This window comes from Cutaneotrichosporon oleaginosum (assembly GCF_008065305.1).
Source record: "Cutaneotrichosporon oleaginosum strain ATCC 20508 chromosome Unknown ATCC20508_contig01, whole genome shotgun sequence".
Lineage (NCBI taxonomy): Eukaryota > Fungi > Basidiomycota > Tremellomycetes > Trichosporonales > Trichosporonaceae > Cutaneotrichosporon > Cutaneotrichosporon oleaginosum.
In genome coordinates, this window is record NW_027072170.1 from 3313566 (window position 1) to 3330579 (window position 17014).

Below are 17014 nucleotides of genomic sequence, written 5' to 3' on the forward strand. Positions count from 1 at the left end.
CAGTCATCTACATTTCCACGACCTCCATCCCGCCGCGATGGCCACCTCGCCGGGCAAGAAGGTGGACGTCCCCACAGTCTCCTTTCGCGTCATCACCGATGACAAGGCGCTGCTCGGGCCTGCGGGCGTGCACTCCGTGAGTCGGTGGAGGGTGTCCAGCTGATACCAGGAACAGGCGCGGTCGTATGGCTGTGAGCTTGAAGTGACCCACTTTCGCTAATGACAGATAATGACTTCTCCTACTTTGAGCGACCGGAGCACTACATTCGCTACATCGGTCAGTCCGTTTTACGGTAGATGCTGATGGCAGAGCCGATCGAGAGCGAGCTCGCCGTACAGGTCGAGTACGACATGGACGAGCAGGGTGAGCTGTGCGGCCCGGAATGGACTAACGAAAGACCAGGAATGGCTGGATGCCGTCAATGCCGAGCGGAAGAAGGACCAGCAGGCGCCTGTGTCGTATGAGCTCTTCGAAGTGCTCATCGACAAGCTCGAGAAGGAGTGGTTCAACCTCGTGAGTCCGAGGGAAGGCCGTAGCTCATGGCAGATCAAGCGCATCCCGCAGCCGCAGAGCCACATGCCCGTCGAGGACTCCAAGTGCGCGATCTGCGACGATGGCGAAGGCGAGAACTCGAATGCCATCGTCTTCTGCGACGGCTGCAACCTCCCCGTCCACCAGGACTGCTACGGTGTCCCTTACATCCCCGAGGGCCAGTGGTTGTGCAGGAAGTGCACCGTGTCGCCGGAGAACCCTGCCGTGCGTATCCATGCCTTTCTTTCTGATGCCAGTCATGCTTGTTTTGCCCAAACGAAGGAGGCGCGTTCAAGCAGACCACGACCGGCTTGTGGGCTCACCTCCTCTGTGCGATATGGATACCTGAGCTCGGCGTTGGCAACGCAATCTACATGGAGCCTGTGGAGGGGGTCGAGAACGTTCCCAAGAGCCGTTGGAAGCTGGTGTGTTCGCTTTGCAAGGAGCGCGTCGGCGCCTGCATCCAGTGCGAGAAGCCAAGCTGCTTCACAGCGTTCCATGTGACTTGTGCGCGGCAGGCTGGATTGCTGATGAGCATGAAATTGATGGGCGCGGACGGGCAGTTGAAGGCTTATTGCGACAAACACCTGCCAGTGAGGACCTCGGAAATCGAAGGAGACTGACAGCAGGCTGACTGGCGACTCGCCTCCGAACCAGATGATGTCGATGACGACTCGTACCACGAATCTGAGGAAGACGAGGACGATTTGCCGTCTCCGGCGCCGGCACGCAAACGGAAGCGAAAGGACTCCTTGACTACTCGCCCCACAACGATAACGACAAAGTCCGCGAGGGCGCACGCCAAGTCGTACAGACCTGGTCCTCCCATCGTGCCACGCATGATCGTGAATCGCCTGCTCGACTACGTTGCGAAGGTGACGATCAGCAAGCGCCAGCTGTTTATTGAGCGGCTTTGTCGCTATTGGAGCTTGAAGCGGGAGGCACGACGAGGCGCGCCGCTGCTCAAACGCCTACATTTGGAGCCGTGGACGGCGACAACGGAGTCACGGGACGAGACAGAGGCGGAGAAGGCCAAGAAGCTCGAGTTTCTCATCGCATTGCGCAATGACCTCGAAAAGGTGCGCTTGCTCGCTGAACTCGTGCGCAAGCGTGAAAAGGAGAAGCTGCGCCAGGCTCAGGTTATCAAGGATGTCGTCGAAGGGTTCGTCTTGCCGCATTACACGGTACTACGAAGTGTGTTCGACCGCATTTCTGCCCTCGACCGCGAGGACATCTTCTTGCACCCAGTCGACAAGGACGAGGTCCCCGACTACTACGAAGTTGTCAAAGAACCTATCTGCTTTTCCGACATCGACAAGAAGATCGAGAATGTCCGGTACCGCAATGTCGCTGAGTTCAAGGTGACTTGTTGGCAGACAGCAGTGGCTGACGTCAGAATGATATCAGGCTGTTGTTCGCGAATGCGCAGCTGTACAACAAGTCTGACACAGCCTTCTACCGTCGAGCAGTGCGGTATAAGGCGCTGTCCGAGCCCATCCTCACCGAGCTTGACAATATCCCATCTGAATCCTCCCTTCAACCACTTGGCGACGAGTGGATTGAGCCAGCAGATGGGGCTGTCGGCGACCTCGAGACGTCGCTCGTGCGCTTGCAAGCCCTGGTGGCGCCAGATCCGAGCGACTCCACACGTGATATGCTCGCGTCAATCTTCGTCTCCGAAGTCGAGAAACCAAAGGAGCCGTCCCCGCCCCGGCCAAAGCGCCCAGCTGTCAACCGTGCCAAATTGTTCGCAGAGCGTGAGGAGCGTTACAAGGAGCGGAAGGTGTTGGGTGGGGTGCGCGCCAGCCGCCGTCATAACACGTCGGCATCATCGCCAGTAGGGACACCTGCGCTAGAGGCAACGCCCGACGCTGCGGCTGTGCCAGATTCGGCGGCAATAACAGAGCCGGCAGTGCAACCAGAGGCAGGGCCTAGCGGCTCGAGCGGCACACCTCGACGACGCACGAGGCGCACCGTAGCGGAGGAGGAGGCCAGCTCAGCGGCGTCATCTCCTGGCAGCATCAAACCCATGAGAAACCCGCAAAGGGGCGTCCTCGGCCTCCAGAGCATCCCCATCTTGACCGACGCGCAGCGGCGCGCGAAAGAGAAAAGACTTGACTTAGTCACGACCTCGCTGGACGCACGGCATCAGAACGAGCGATTCAACGTCGGTTGGATCTTACCAGAGGGGTCGAAGCGGCGGCGAGTGTCGCAGGAGAGCAAGCCCATCTCCAAGCCCAAGTCCAGGGAGATTAAGAAGGTCAAGGAGCCCTCTAAGTCATCAACGGATTCTCCCCAGTCCAAGGCGCGAGGCAAAGAACGAGGACCGCCGGCTGTGGCGACGAAGGAGAAAGATGTCAAGGGAAAAGGGAAAGAGGCGAAGGGACGTGCACGGAAGGCGTCCATGTCCTCTGCGCGGTCAGCTACTTCGCGTACCAGCAAACGCAAAGCCTCGCCTCCACCCGAGCCACCTGCCAAGCGCAGCAGAATGGAGAGCGATGACGACCTCACCCCGGTACCCGACAGCGCGCCGCCCACTGCCACCGAGGCAAGATTTCCGGACCGCAGCAGTCTATCGCCTCTGCCGGAGGACATGGCAACGCCGAAGGCGGTGATAATTGAGGGCGCAGGAGACGCCGGAGAAGAGGCACCAGGGAAACAGTCTGCAGCGGCGGACGAGGGCGAGAGAGGAGAGGCTGCGGAGGCTGAAACGGCCCAGGGAGAAGCCGGTGGTGAAGTGAAGCGCGAGGAGGGAAAGGGCTCAGATGGCTCACTAGACGAGGACGCTGCTGGTAGGGGAGCGGAGACGACACATGATGGCGATGCCGGGGTGCTTGAGGGGGACGCCTCAGCCGAACCCGCGGAGGATCCTCCTTGCACCACGTCCGCAACAACACCGTCATTGGCGTCATTGGCAACCCCGGCCTCAGCGCGAGCCTCCTCGCGTTCGCGCCCCGCCTCATCCACAGCCCGCAAAGCGAAACCTAACTTCGGACCAGGCATGCAGGGTAGGTCAAAAGCTGTTCTCAGCTGACATCAGTTTGGGCCAAGGCGACGTCGTTCCCATACTTCCCAGCGCGTATCATCAACCACGTCAAGGACTGGCAGACAGTACCGCAAAGCGTGCTGGATCTGGAGGAGAACATGTCCAAGAACGGGCCTGTGACGCTCGTGCGCTTCTACGACAAGGAGGGCTCGTACGGCTGGGTCTCCGAGGATAAGATGGTGCCACTGGGCGGAGAGGCAGATGAGATATACTTAGCGGTGAGCAAAGGTGGCGATGACGGGCTGACGACAGGGCAAGGAGCCGGGTAGGAAGAAGAAACCATCTACCAAGCGCTCCAAGGAGAAGTGCCGGATAGCGTATGACGAGGCCATGGCCGCCAAGAAGAAGTAGCCCTAGCTCTGTATCCATGCAACTAGTCGTAATCATGTGGTCTCACGACAGCATCGCGAGCGCCTTGAGCAGTTCGGTCCGCGCTGTCTCTGGGTCCTCGAACTCAAGCGCGCTGATTGCCCATCGGCAGTGTTTCTGGCACCGCTCTGTCTCGGCGCGGGTGAGCTCGCGCACTGCGCCGAGTGGCGGCGCGGATGCTGGCGCAGGAGGCGGGATGACGGGTGCGGCACGGACAGGGGCGGGGGCGGGAGCTGGGACAACACGAGGCGGGGCGCGGGCTGGCGAGGTGGGCGCGCGTGGCGGCGACACTGCGCGCGGCGGGGACAGGGGCGGCGCGCTCGATGCCGCGCGAGCGACGGGGGAGGGCGCAGGTGGTGACGCTGGCGGGTCCGGCGAGGGCGCGAGAAGATCGATGAATACCCTGCTGGCGCTGGAGCGCGGCATGGCCTGAGGCTGGTCCTCTGCGTCGTCGGACGCGGTGTCGAATGTGGAGAAGCCTGCACCTAAAAGAGCAGGCGGGGGGAAGGAGGGGAGCCCCATGCCGCCCGAACCAGAACCGCCCGACCGCGCGCTGCCGCCCGATAGGGTACGGCTGAGCGCGGCGGGGGGCGAGCCGAGGCCTGGGTTGAGAGAAGTGGCGGACGTCGCGGACGTCGCGCGGTCAAGAGGGACGCCAGGAAGGATGGGGAGGTCGTGGGAGGGCGATGCGAGCGGGGAGCGCGCGGGTGACGCGGCGATGGAGGTGGGGCGGGAGGCTGGCGCAGAGCCAGCGCTGGGGCCGGGAGCCGGCGAGGCGGACTCACGCCGCTCCGCGTCGCCCGCGTCGCCCACGTCGCCCGCGAGGGCGGCGAGCTCGGCCTCCATCGGGTCCACGGCTGGAGTTAGATGTGCCATAGGTATACTCACGTGGGCCGGGGACGGGTGTGCGGCCTTCGCGCAGGCACTTGGCAAGATCTGCGGCCTTCCACTTCGCGTACTTCGCCTTCTGCGACATCTTGGGTCAGCGGAGCAGACGCGAGGCGTACCTCCTCTGACATGCCGGTCTCGAAGGCGTTGAGGACGTCGATGAACTGGCCGGCGACGACGAATTTGCGGATCGTCGCTCTGGTGTCAGCCTGCCACCCGCCGCCACCCTCCAAGCCTCGCCACTTCGCCGCGGGAGCGCGCCCCCTCGCTGGCGGCGGAGAGCACTAACTCACTTGCTGAAGTCCCCCGCGCGGTCGGCGTTATCCGCACCCAAGAACACCTTGAGGGCAAAGCTCTCGACGTGCGCGCTGCCAACAGCTTCGTTAGTGACCGCTTCGTTGTCTCCCAGCGCGGCCTTCATCTCTTCGAGCGCGTCGAGGACGCGCATGAGGAACGAGGTGCCCTCCCGCGACCGGTTGGGGATCTTGAGCGCCTTCTGCGCCGCCCAGAAGCAGCCTAGTGTCAAACATTGACGCTGAGGAAAAGGAGGGGCAGCTTACACCAATAAGACACTACAGGGTCGACCTTCTTGAGCTCTGCGGCGCGTTTGAGCGTCTGCTCGATGGGGCGGAGGTCCGCGGGGACGTTGTCGGCTGGAATGACGATCGCGTCCATTGTGGTTAATGGGCGCCTGGTGGAGAATTGTTTGGCCGGCGGGACGATCGAGAGTCTAAGGCTGGAGGGCTGGGCGTGCGTGATCGCGCTCAGACGGTCAGAGCTGGCGTTGCTTGATCGCGAGCAGAGAGTGTTGATGCGTTGGAGGTGAGTCGGTGGCGGTTAGCTGTGCCAGTGGTGGCTGCGTCATCACTTCATTCCGCAGAACTCCGTCGCCACGTGGGTGACCAGAGGCTTATTCGAGCCACTCTTGTGCCTGGACAGCGAGAGGCAATTCGAGATGAGATCTGAGAAGCCGCAACCATCTCCTGCGCCGCTCACATGAGGCATCGCTGCCAGTGATCGCGTGATGACATTGACCTCCAAGGCCCCGGCGAGCACTCAACCTACCAGGTGACCAGGCGGCATGCAGGCGGTCAATGCAAAGTACGTTGCGATCGACACTGTCAGTCACAGAGTCTGTGGCTGCAGCGCGACGATCGCCGCCATGTCACCAACACGCTCTATCGATCTGACCCGTTGGGGCACGTCGTTGCGCCTTCGTCGGCACGTCCGGGAAAACGCAGCTATATCCAATCCGCGCGCTCGTCTTCCATATCCGTATCCGTCGGCCCCCATCTCCGGCTCCTGAAGCTCACAGGAACCGTCAGTGGCGGTGGCGCCGCCGCCGCCACGCGAACGGACCGTAGGAATCACAGGATAGTGTGTCGCGCGCGATGAGATGGACGATCGCGTCGTGGTCCATGTGAGCGATCTCTGAGCAGCAGGTGGGCAGGTATGCTGGGCGGGCAAGCTGGGCAGGGCGGAGCAATGTGGTGGGTATCGCGCGCCGCCAACTTCCGCAAGTGAGTTGGATATCCCAAAACTCAGCAAAACTCGCCATCACACCGGAGCGTGATGGCAACCACATCATGTCAGCCCAAAGATCGACGCAGCCGCCAGCATCAGCTCGCGTCTCGTCATCAGCGGCCTCCGCCGCTTTCCCCTGCCTCCCCACTATCTTATGGGCTGACATCGCACCCACGTCCCCGCCTCCGGGGAATCGGAGCCCCAATCCGCCCCGCCGGCATCCCCAGCCGAGCGCGTTTCCAGTGTGAATATGGCCGCCTTGGTCATTGCGGGCATGTTGGTAGTAGTGACTCCCATTAGTGCGGGATCGCACATTCCACAGGTGGATGTGATGACAGGAAAAGTTTACCCGTTCATGGCGACGCAGACGCGGACGTGTCGACGACCAATTGCCACTGCCGCGCCGCGGGGCTGGCGCGGGGTCGTCCAGTCGCATTGTGTCGACGGGCTTTGCCCTCTCGCTCCGCGTCGACTCGGACGACTAGCATTCCCAACTTTATGAGTCATGGTATGTAATCGGAAACGGCTCCTGGTCCTGCTCTTTCCTCTTGGCTGCTTGGCAACGGGCGAGCGGAGGTCAGCGGGGCAGGGCGAATGAACAGACAGATATGAATCGGCCAAATCAGAAGGACGGTGTATGTGGGAGTTAACGTTGGCCGCCACTGCCTGTGCGTAGCGGGCGCCGAGGCTTGTCGTTTGTCGCACTCGCCTCGGCAGAGTCGGCTGCCGCTCGTCTTGATGTCGCCCCCCCCCCAACCCCTTGGAGTGCGGGCAAGAGGGGGTAATGAGCGGCATGAGAAGACCGGGTAGTCCTTGCCGGGAGCGATAGAGGCCCGCGCGTTTTGGGCCGCTGTACGGCCCCACGGAGAAGACGGTATGTGGAGAGTCAAGGCCGACTAAGGCCCACTCATCCGTCTCAACATGGCCCAGTACCGAGTGGCGGCGCGAAAGGGGGAGATGTGAGAGGATGACGCGTGAGGGGTTGGTGGGGATAGGGGAGTGGATTTGTGCGAATGCGAAGATGCGACAGCAGGGTTGACGTCCGAGCGTGGGTGTGGGGAGTCGGGACATCGGCGAGAGCGTGCGGGGTGAGGGGTGAGGAGGTGGTGAGAGGTGAGAGCAGTGAGAAGCCGCGAGGAGGCGAGGTGGCGAGGTGCGCGCGGATGCGACGGATGACCAGGGTTTAGGAGGATGAGAGGATGAGAGGCCGCACAGAGGCGTTCTGCACGACCTGTAAGGCGTTGCGTGAGCAGCTGGACAGACAATGGCGCCTCGAGTGCGAGCACGAGGGGCGATGGTCAGGACAGCAAGGACATTCATTGTTAGGTAGCGTGTCAGGTCATGCGGGTGAGGCGCGGCGGAGGCGAGGGGATGGAGATCTGAAGGTTAGGGGTGGTGAGTGCGGGGGGGGTTAGCATGAGAAAGCATGAGCAGGTTGCGCAGGCGGGGGGTCGCGTGCATCGCTCATCGCCGATGGCCGACAAGAGGTGCGGAGTCGAGGAGGAATGGGTCAGTGGTCGAGGGGAGGAGGTGGCTTGAGAATGGCTTGGAGGAGCAAAGGTCATTGGTAAGAAGCAGTCCGAGCGTTGATCGCCTGACTTGGGAGTTTATGTATAACAATAGGAAATTAGAGGGTGGCGGAAATACAAAAATACTATTCCGTTCCGTAAACAAAGGGTCGGCCCGAGTCCTCGCTAATCGCCCGAATTTGCCATCATTCTCTCGATTTCTCCCTCTCCCTCGACTCTCACGATCTCACGCGCTCTTGCTCCTCGCTCTCTTAGCCTCATCCTCGACTAACAACGCACAAGCCTTGTCATGTCAACAAGGGTTCCCGTCAGTCCTCGGAACCGCCTCCTTCTCAGCTCCCCTCTGCGTTACCCTTGTTCCCAGCAGGATAACCATGTTGTAGCCTCCTGGAATGTGGTCCTCCGCGGCAAAGCTTGTGATCGCTTGCGCTTGCTCGTGCTGACTGGTTACTGATTATTGCTGACCAGTGCTGCCCCACTACTCGTACTGGTGCAGAGGAGGATTTGTGGAGCTCTGACAACCATCCCTGACAGCGTCTGAGCGTCCGAGCGGTGAACAAGCCCTTGATGCCCTCATGTCCCTCGTCGTCGATGAGGCGAAGCAAGCCAGTTCATTGTCATCACCCGCTGCATCTCATCTCAATCTCATCTCACAATCATCCCTTGAAAGCGGTCCGAGTGCGAAGCCCGGTGTCCGAGGGGAATGCAATCTGCACCAACACTCAGTGTCTTGCACCTGCCGAGAGGCGGCCCCCGTGGGGCGGGCAAGACCTTGCGGCAACTGGGAGGCCCCATGGGTGTGCGTGCTGAGATTGGCCGAGTGGCGCCAAAGCTTTTTTTCTTGCGCAGCAGCAGCAGCGAGGAAGGCCCAAGTGCTGGGCCAGGAGCAGTCTGGTGCGAAGCTGGCTGGCTGGCCATGGCTGGGCCGTCTTGTCGTCTGGCCGAGCTGGCCTGTCAAGTTGTATAAGAGGACTCGGTGGTCAGCGCTTTCAGTCTTTCTTCATCAGCTCACATCTTCACTTCTCAGTACTCAGTGAGTGGCCTCTTCTCTCTCCATTCGACTCTCTTCTCTCTCCTTTCCCATTCCTCGCGACTCCGCCGCCTCCCATCCCATCGCCTCATCATCTCCTCACCGCATCGACCCCGGTGGTCCCGTGGTCCGGTGATCTGGTGGTGCTAGCCCACGCCACCCCTTCACCACCCCACAAGTGCACTGTCCGAGCGCGATTGACCACCACCATCTACCATCTCGCCTTCCTCACGTCACCGACCCCCTCATCTCCACACCTTACTCCTCTCGATGTATCTCCAGCCACACCTTGCGGGTCCCTCGCTCGACGAGCGCCTCCCTCTCCCCCCCCCATCCCCGGCGTAAACATGCTCACACTTGTCAGGCTTCAATGACAAACTCTCCTTCTATCCACGACTCCTACGCCGACGACAAGAAGGTGGATGCCACTTATGCCGAGTACACCGTGAAGGATGTCTCGAGCGGCAACTCCATCCGCGAGGTTGAGGGTCAGGAGGTCGACGACAAGCGCCTTGTGCGCAAACTGTAAGTCTTCGTGCAGCACCGAGTGCACAGACGGACACGACTCGAGTTCAACCAACTAACACTTGTCAGCGACTTCCACCTCGTCCCTTGGCTCGCCCTTCTTTATCTGCTCTCGTTCCTGGACCGTTCCAACATCGGAAACGCAAACCTCTTCGGTCTTTCCAAGCACATCAACCTCGACTCGACCGACTACGCCACCTGTCTCTGCATCTTCTTCGTGTTCTACGTCCTCTGTGAGGTCCCGTCGAACATGGTCATGAAGGCCTGGCGCCCTTCCATGTGGCTCCCGATTATCATGATTGCCTGGGGTGGCGTCATGACCGGTATGGGCTTCGTCAAAAACTTCGAGGGCCTCCTCGTCGCACGTATCTTCCTCGGCGCTACCGAGGCCGGTCTCTTCCCCGGTGTCTCCTACTTCCTGTCTCAGTGGTACCGTCGCCACGAAATCGCTCTCCGCATTGCTCTCTTCTTCTCCGCCGCCACCGCCGCCGGTGCTTTCGGTGGTCTCCTCGCCCGCCTCATCAACTTCATGGATGGCGCTGCCGGTTATGAGGGCTGGGTGAGTAACCTTTCTCGTGTTCCTCAACCTCAGAGGCTGGCTGACCTTTCCAGCGCTGGATTTTCATCCTCGAGGGTATTGCCACTGTCGTGGTTGCCTTTGCTTCCTTCTGGGTCATGTACGACTACCCCGACACAGCCAAGTTCCTTACCGAGGCTGAGCGTCGCCACACCGTTGAGCGTCTCCACCTCGACAACGACGGTTGCTCCAACGAGTTCAAGATGCAGTTCGTCTGGGACGCCTTCCTTGACTGGAAGGTCTGGGTCAACGCCATCATGTTCCACGGTGCTCTCTGCCCCCTCTACACGTTCTCGCTCTTCTCGCCCACTCTCGTCGCCAACCTTGGCTACAGCGCTGCTCAGGCTCAGCTCATGTCGGTCCCCCCCTACGTCGTTGCCGCCTTCTTCACTGTCTTCGCTGGCTGGCTTTCTGACCGCCTCAAGATGCGTGGCGTCATCACCATCGTCTTCTGCTCCGTTGGCGCTCTCGGCTACATCCTCCTTCTCTGCCACATCAACACCAAGGTCGACTACTTTGCTCTCTTCCTTGCCTCGTCAGGTATCTACCCCCTGATCCCCGTCATCACTGCCTGGGGCTCGAACAACGCCGGTGGTTCGCTCAAGAAGGGTGTCGCTACTGCCATCATTGTCTCGCTTGGTAACTGCGGTGGTATCGTCTCGTCCTTCATCTACCCCAAGGAGCACAAGCCCCGCTACATTCTCGGACACGCTGTCTGCCTCGGCTACTGTGTTCTCACCATCCTCACCGCCATCCTTATGTGGTGGTACGGTGCCTACGCCAACAAGAAGAAGGTCGAGCGCAACGAGGCTCGCGGCCGCCCTTGGACCGCCGAGGAGAAGAAGGCCCTCGAGGACCACGGCGACAACGTCGACTGGTTCTTTTACACCATCTAGACTGGTGTCACCCCTGTACGTCTTGGTGCGCGGCGGCGCACCCTCAAACATAACACTCAAGAAACAAGCAAACGAAACGTAATAGTATGGGACGGCGGCCGGTATAGTTGTAAGAGGAAGTAGATCAGTGTTAGACGCTAGCCTAGACCGGGTATATGGCTCGAAACCCACAGGTAGCTCATGGTATGCTTTCTTGTGTCCCCTGACTTGAAATGGTTGCTCTGGGAGCGGTGGTGGTGGTGGTGGTGGTGGTGGTGGTTCTGAGTCTGCTAATCTGCTCTTTCCTTGGCAGTTTGTGAATTGTGCAACTGCAACCGACCTCTCGGTAGTTGGTGGAGTAGTGCATGTAGTGGACGGGAGGCGAGAGCTAAAGGAAACAGGAGTTGAAGAGATGGTTGACGCGCGTTGTGATTCGTGATGACGTGTGCGCTCTCACCGAGTTTCTCCTTCCTCGCATCGTAACTCTGATCTTGACATCTCTCCGTTCTCCATCTACCTCGCTTCTCCTCCTCTTATCACTCCATCATGAAGTCCGACTCTGTCGGCGCTGACGCGTACTCACTCCCAGCTCCCCCGCCCCTCCCCGGTGACGATGCTGACCACCTCAATCACACCCTTCAACCTCACCTCACCTTGACTCACAGACCAGCACCCCGACGCCTTCCCCAGCGCGGCGTGACCCCCTCATTTTCCATCGAGTCGTATTACCTCTCCTTTCTGTTTGACAGCTCACCAAGTCTGGCCAGCTCGCTCCCGCACCTCACCCCCTGTCTCACTCTCACCAGCGGCCCGTCTACGCCCGCGGCACAACTCGAGTTTGTCGAGGAAGGTGGTCATGCTGCGACTCGGAGTCCCCTTCCAAGCCAGAGCACGACGCGTTTCTGCTCCCCAGGCCTTCACGAGTCGCCTGGGCTGGTCACAGCGAGCGAGTGTGCTGTGACGAATGCGACCGTCGGCGAAGCGCGCGAGTCTATGCTGCCCAGTGTGCTTCCTTCTCTTCCAGTCGAGCCTGATGATATGAAGGCAATGGAAATCGATCCGTCCGCCCAAGACGCTCGATCTCACCCGAGTGCTGAGCTTGATTCCGATGTGACCGTTCATTCCAAGCCACCGCCTGCTCCAAGTCTCTGCGTTCACAACATCATGCCCGATTCCCCGCCGACAATGCCTCCGTGCCATGCCCCCGTCTGCGACGCTGTTGATTTAGCCCCTTCCTTGCACCCCAAACCCAGAAGCACACTAGGAGATTTCCGACCTCCCAAACTGGTCACGCCTGAGGACACGCAGTGGTGTGCGGGCAAAGCCCGCCGGCATCACGGACCCACCCAGAAGCGGCGGGCTGACTCAAGTTCCGACGCTGCACGCGAGGTAAGCTACCACACTTTAGTAGTTGTCTGACACTAGCTCCACGACCTTGAAGTTGCGGCTTCCCGCGTACTTAAGCGGCCGTTCAAGCCTCCCACTGTCGTCAACCTGCCAGCTGTCAGACTCCGGCCCAGCCAGCAGACCCAGCCCGCAACGAAGCAGCTCAGTCGTCCAACTCGTCGGCTCGCGAAAACTACCCGCATCAAGCCTTTCATCCCGCCTACCATGGCTGCACACGGCTCATCCACTGTCTCGCGTCCTGGCTCCTTCAGCAAAACCCGAGTCAGCAGGGGCAGGGCCACGGACCTCAACCGCAATCTGATTTCCTCCCTAGAGGAGCGCCTCCGTCAGCTGCACAAGGCCATTCATCTCGAACACACGGGAGAAGACGTCGTTATCCAGGGCCGCATCCACACCTGGCGCCAGGCTGGGCGCGACGTCACCGACCTTCTCTTTGCGTTGATCCCGGAGCCGCCCGACGATACTGCACCCCACCTGCCCTTATCGCGTTGGGACGACTGGGGATTCAGCAACGACTCGAACTCGGCCGGACTCAGCTCTCGACAGCTAGAGTATCTTCGCAACGCGCCCACCAACGCGAACGGCGATGTGCTTGACGAGAGAGGTGATCCCATTTTTGGTGACTACAGTGACCCCGGAAGCTTCACAGACCAAGTCACTGGAACCGACGCCTACATTCCTGCCTACGAGGCACATTCCATGGAGCACAAGTGAGTTCTCTCACCGAGACGTCGAGAGCGTCTGCTGACATGCACAGGCCAGCCAAGACCGATCGTGTGTGGGACAAGAGCGCCATGCTTCAGCGCTTCAGCGTTGACCCAGGCCTCCTTGGCTGGGATCGCGAAGCCGAGGATTGGACCGAAATTCCTGAGTGGGAGGGCTGAGCGGTTGCAAACCGTCGAACTCGGCTGTACATCTGATTTCATCTATTGGCATAAAAGGAGCTGCAGCGGTCAGTAGATCTCGATCATGCAACTGTGGAGCAGTAACGCCTTTGTTGAGCAGTAACACAGCAGCATGCATACAGGGCAATGCCACACCCCTCGGCCTGAGCCCAGACATCTATCCGCGCTTCTTCTTAGCCTTGACGACCTTGAATCCAACTTCTGCGGCAGGTGCCTTTGGCTGGGTCTTGACGACGTCGGCGAGGCTGCCGATCTTGGCGACGGGCTTGGACGCGTCGCGCTTGGCGTCGGCCTTGCGGCGGGTCATGAACTCCTGTGCGAAACGGCGGCCGTCGAGTGTCGAGCTGCTGGCGTACACCGAGTCGGCGATGATCTCCTGCACCTCGGCGCGGCTTGACGCAGGCGGGTCCACGGGGAAGGTGAGGAGCATTGAGATGAAGTCGTCGATGGGCACCGAGAGGCCGGTGAGCGCTTGCTTGGTCCAGCGGATGAACTCGATGCTGGGCTGCTCGTCGGCGACGGGCGGCTTGGCCGCGGGCTTGGCGACGGCCGCCACGGGCTTGACTGCAGCGACGGGCTTGGCGGGAAGCGTAGCGGGCTTGGCTGGCACAGCGGCAGACTTGCCGCCGGCACCCACCGTCGTCCAGCCCGCAGCGGCGGCGGCAGCGGCCTGCGCCGGCGTCGGAGAGTTCGCGGCCAGGTCGGCGTACCCGCGCTTGGCGGCCGGCGAAGCGGTCGCGACAGTAGACTGCTGCTGGCGCGCGAGCTTCTGGTTGCGGCGCTCCTCCTCTTCCTGGATCTGCTTGAGGGTCTTCTTCGGGCCCTCGGCGCCACCGCCCCACGCAGGCGCAGGCGGCGTCGACGAAGGGGGCGGGGCGGTGCCCTTGCTCGTCGGCAGACCCCAAGTCATTGAGGTCGGGAGCTCGTCGGCGGCAGCGGCGACCGAGGCCGGCGCAGTGGCACGCGCCTCGGCACGCGCCTGCTTCCGCGCAGCCGCTTGGCGGGCCTCGGCTTCCTGGATCTCGCGGAGGGACGGGCCGTGCGCGTGCTTGTCGGCCGTAGCCCACGGAGCCGCCTTGGGCGCTGTCTTCTCGACGGGCGTCGCGGAGGCGCGGGACGTCTCCTTCGAAGATTCGGTCTTGATGGGGCCCGTAGAGGGCTTGGGAGGGAGAGAGGCGTGGGGAGGGGGAAGCTGGGAGGCCTGGGCGGGAGTGGGTTCGGCGGAGGGCTTGCGAGTGGCAGCCTGGGGCGCCTTGGCCCAGACCGAAGTCGGAGCAGGCTTGGGGGCAGGCTCCTCGATCTCCTCAGGGGTCTCCTCGACATACTCCTCTTCCTCTTCCTCTTCCTCCTCCTCCTCCTGCTCCTCGTCGACGACCCCAGCCTGGGACAGGACGTCGTCCTCAGGCGCCCCGTCAGAGCCGAGGAAGTCATCGACCATGGACTCATCGCCCACCCCATCGTACTCTCCGGTGGAGGCGGTTTGCTCCGGGCGGATCTCCTCAGTGGGCGGGAAGTAGGAAGGTTCGGTAAGAGCGGGCTGCTGGGACGCCTGCTGGTGTTGTTGTTGGTTATACTGCTGCTGGTGCTGCTGGGGAGCAATGGGAGCGGGAGCCATCTGCTGCTGCTGCTGTTGCTGCTGCGGCTGGAGAGGCGGTTGCTGCCAGGCTGCAGCGGGGTTCACGGGCGCAGCGGTCCACGGCGAAGTCTGGCCGATGGGAGATGCGAAAACGTCTGGACGGGGGATAGGAGGGGTGCCAATCGCGGCACCGTACGGTGCATACGATGACTGAGGACCGATCGAGCCGAAGCTACCGTTGAGGCGGGCGGGACTTTGAGTGCCTGGGGCCGGGTTCCACTGTTGACTTCCGAACGGCACGGCCGCAAACTGGTTGTTGTACTGAGGCTGCTGGCCGAAGTGACTGCCCTGGTAGGCATTGGGGGGATACTGGGCCTGCGGCGCGGGCAGTGCGCCCATGTTGAGTCTGCCAAACGAGTCGTTGAGACCGCCCGCCGGCGAAGGCACACTTCCAGGCGCGGCGTTGGTAGTTTGAAGGGCGGCAAGGGGAATCGGAAGGTTGGGAGGAAGGCGAGGGCGAACAGCTGAGAGGAATGGCTGAACGGCATTGCCGGTGTTCACCTTGAGCTCTGAGAGCTTGTGGAAAGGTGTCTCCGTCTCACGGCGAATCGGCAGGTCGTCCTTGAAGTACGAGTGCGAGTACCAATCCTGCATCTGGGCACCAGTGAAAGGACCCTGCTCTTTGCCGTTGGGGTCGCGGTAGTACCAATTCACGCTACCCAGGTCCTGAGGCTCCTGCGCTTGAGGAGTTTGGGTGCCACTGCGAAGACCAGGGGTATTCTCGCGAAGTTGCGCATCCCGCTCGCCCACAGGTGTGGCCGAAGCTGTGGCGATGACCGACTGCGTCGAGAGCTCAGAGGTGGGAATCGTCAACGGGCGCTCGTCGCTCGGGGCGGCACGCCAATGCTTATCAGCAGAAGCATTCCAGACGCGGTCCGCATCCTGACTGCCATTGGTGTGAGTGTCAACGGGCGAGGCCGCCGACGCGGTGCCAAAACCCAGGACGCCCTCAAACGTGCCCGACTGATTGCGCACAGAACGCCACGAGGGCGCCGTCGAAGCCGCCGATGGCCGGGTGGGGTCCTCTTCGCGACGGGGAGCACGCTTGGGAACACCGCCAAATCCGCCGCCGAGGGCGCCGGGCTGACGGCCTTCGCCCAAAGCACCGGCGGTGTACTTGGAGCCACCGAATGCTCCGCCTTCGCCCCGTCCAAAGCCACCAAAGCCTGGGCCACGCGAAGGTGCAGTGCTGGTATTGACAGCATCCTTCATCGCTGGCTGGGGGACGCGACGGGGGAGAGTGGCCTCGCCAGTATTATTCCCGAGCGTCGCGCCAGAATGCGCCTGATTCTGGCGGCGAGCTGCCATAGGTGGGTGAACAGAGGTCGAGAGGATCTGCAAAAATCAGCACTCGCACTCGGTTGCGAGGCTCACCCTCTTCTCCACCTCTGACAGGTCGCGCAGGCCGATGGGCTGGACCACGCCCTTGCTAACGAGCACCGAGCCACTCTCCGTCTCAGCCATCTGCATGAGCTCGATGGGACGCTCCTTGAACTTGTCCTCGTCCCATATGCCTAGGATATGGTCGCGCGAGTAGCGGAAGGGGAAGGGGCTGGGGTCGGCGCCTCCATTTACTCCGTCTCCAGCATTGGGAAAGTAACCTTCACCAGAGTAGGAGGGAGAGGCGGGGGTGTGGGTGACGCGCGAGTACGAGAGGGGAGGGTTCGAGGTTGCAGCATTCGTGGGTGAGCCGGCGCGGGGCTGGCCCAAGGCGGGAAAGGGCGACGCGGGTGCAGCGGGCTGCTTGGGAGCCTGTGAGTTTGAGGCGGCGTCGGATGCGGCAGCGAGGGCCGATCCAGTAGGCTTGATGGGCTTGACCCACTGGGGAGCAAAGTGAATCGACATCTGGAAGTGTGAGCGAGAGAAGGAAAAAAAGTGGATGGGTCAATGGCAGTTGGAGTGAAGAGTTTCGTGAGTGGAGGAGAGGAGAAGGAGGAAAAGTCCAAGGAGAGTTTTAAGGTGATGGGTGATTGTGATTGTGATGGTGATGAGACATGGAACAATGGAATGACGCCGGAGTATGGTGCGGTGGCAATGGAGGCGGGCTGAGATCGCGAGACGCGAGTGTTGGCGCGTGTTGGGAGCAAATGTTGAACAAAGTGCTAGTTGAATTGCGCGGCAGGCGGCGGCGGCGGCGGTGGTCGTGGGCGGGGGGGAGAGAGGTGTGGGGA

At 61.4% G+C, this 17014-nt stretch overlaps 6 protein-coding genes across 6 annotated transcripts; 3 read left to right on the forward strand and 3 right to left on the reverse strand.

The window, feature by feature from the left end:
• Positions 1-37: 37 nt before the first annotated feature.
• Positions 38-3847, forward strand: COLE_01342 (uncharacterized protein; the record flags this gene model as incomplete). The annotated part of the gene is made up of 10 exons (XM_018421669.2): positions 38-136; positions 170-191; positions 227-277; positions 311-364; positions 399-514; positions 548-757; positions 790-1125; positions 1162-1893; positions 1929-3540; positions 3573-3847. The coding sequence occupies 10 exons, from the start codon at positions 38-40 to the stop codon at positions 3845-3847; spliced, it is 3507 nt and encodes a 1168-aa protein (XP_018282975.1).
• Positions 3848-4728: 881 nt separating this feature from the next.
• COLE_01343 (uncharacterized protein) lies at positions 4729-5510 on the reverse strand (the record flags this gene model as incomplete). The annotated part of the gene is made up of 4 exons (XM_018420127.1): positions 4729-4923; positions 4955-5033; positions 5129-5351; positions 5396-5510. The coding sequence occupies 4 exons, from the start codon at positions 5508-5510 to the stop codon at positions 4729-4731; spliced, it is 612 nt and encodes a 203-aa protein (XP_018282974.1).
• A 1194-nt stretch (positions 5511-6704) lies between these two features.
• Positions 6705-7430, reverse strand: COLE_01344 (uncharacterized protein; the record flags this gene model as incomplete). Its single annotated transcript, XM_018427118.2, has 1 exon — positions 6705-7430. The coding sequence occupies one exon, from the start codon at positions 7428-7430 to the stop codon at positions 6705-6707; it is 726 nt and encodes a 241-aa protein (XP_018282973.1).
• Positions 7431-9288: 1858 nt separating this feature from the next.
• COLE_01345 (uncharacterized protein) lies at positions 9289-10916 on the forward strand (the record flags this gene model as incomplete). Its single annotated transcript, XM_018425681.2, has 3 exons — positions 9289-9443; positions 9513-10002; positions 10056-10916. 3 exons carry the CDS (start codon positions 9289-9291, stop codon positions 10914-10916), a joined length of 1506 nt encoding a protein of 501 aa, XP_018282972.1.
• A 525-nt stretch (positions 10917-11441) lies between these two features.
• On the forward strand, positions 11442-13186 carry COLE_01346 (uncharacterized protein; the record flags this gene model as incomplete). Its single annotated transcript, XM_018426264.2, has 3 exons — positions 11442-12284; positions 12321-13012; positions 13060-13186. 3 exons carry the CDS (start codon positions 11442-11444, stop codon positions 13184-13186), a joined length of 1662 nt encoding a protein of 553 aa, XP_018282971.1.
• A 178-nt stretch (positions 13187-13364) lies between these two features.
• On the reverse strand, positions 13365-16688 carry COLE_01347 (uncharacterized protein; the record flags this gene model as incomplete). The annotated part of the gene is made up of 2 exons (XM_018421668.2): positions 13365-16178; positions 16218-16688. The coding sequence occupies 2 exons, from the start codon at positions 16686-16688 to the stop codon at positions 13365-13367; spliced, it is 3285 nt and encodes a 1094-aa protein (XP_018282970.1).
• Between the last annotated feature and the right edge of the window lie 326 nt (positions 16689-17014).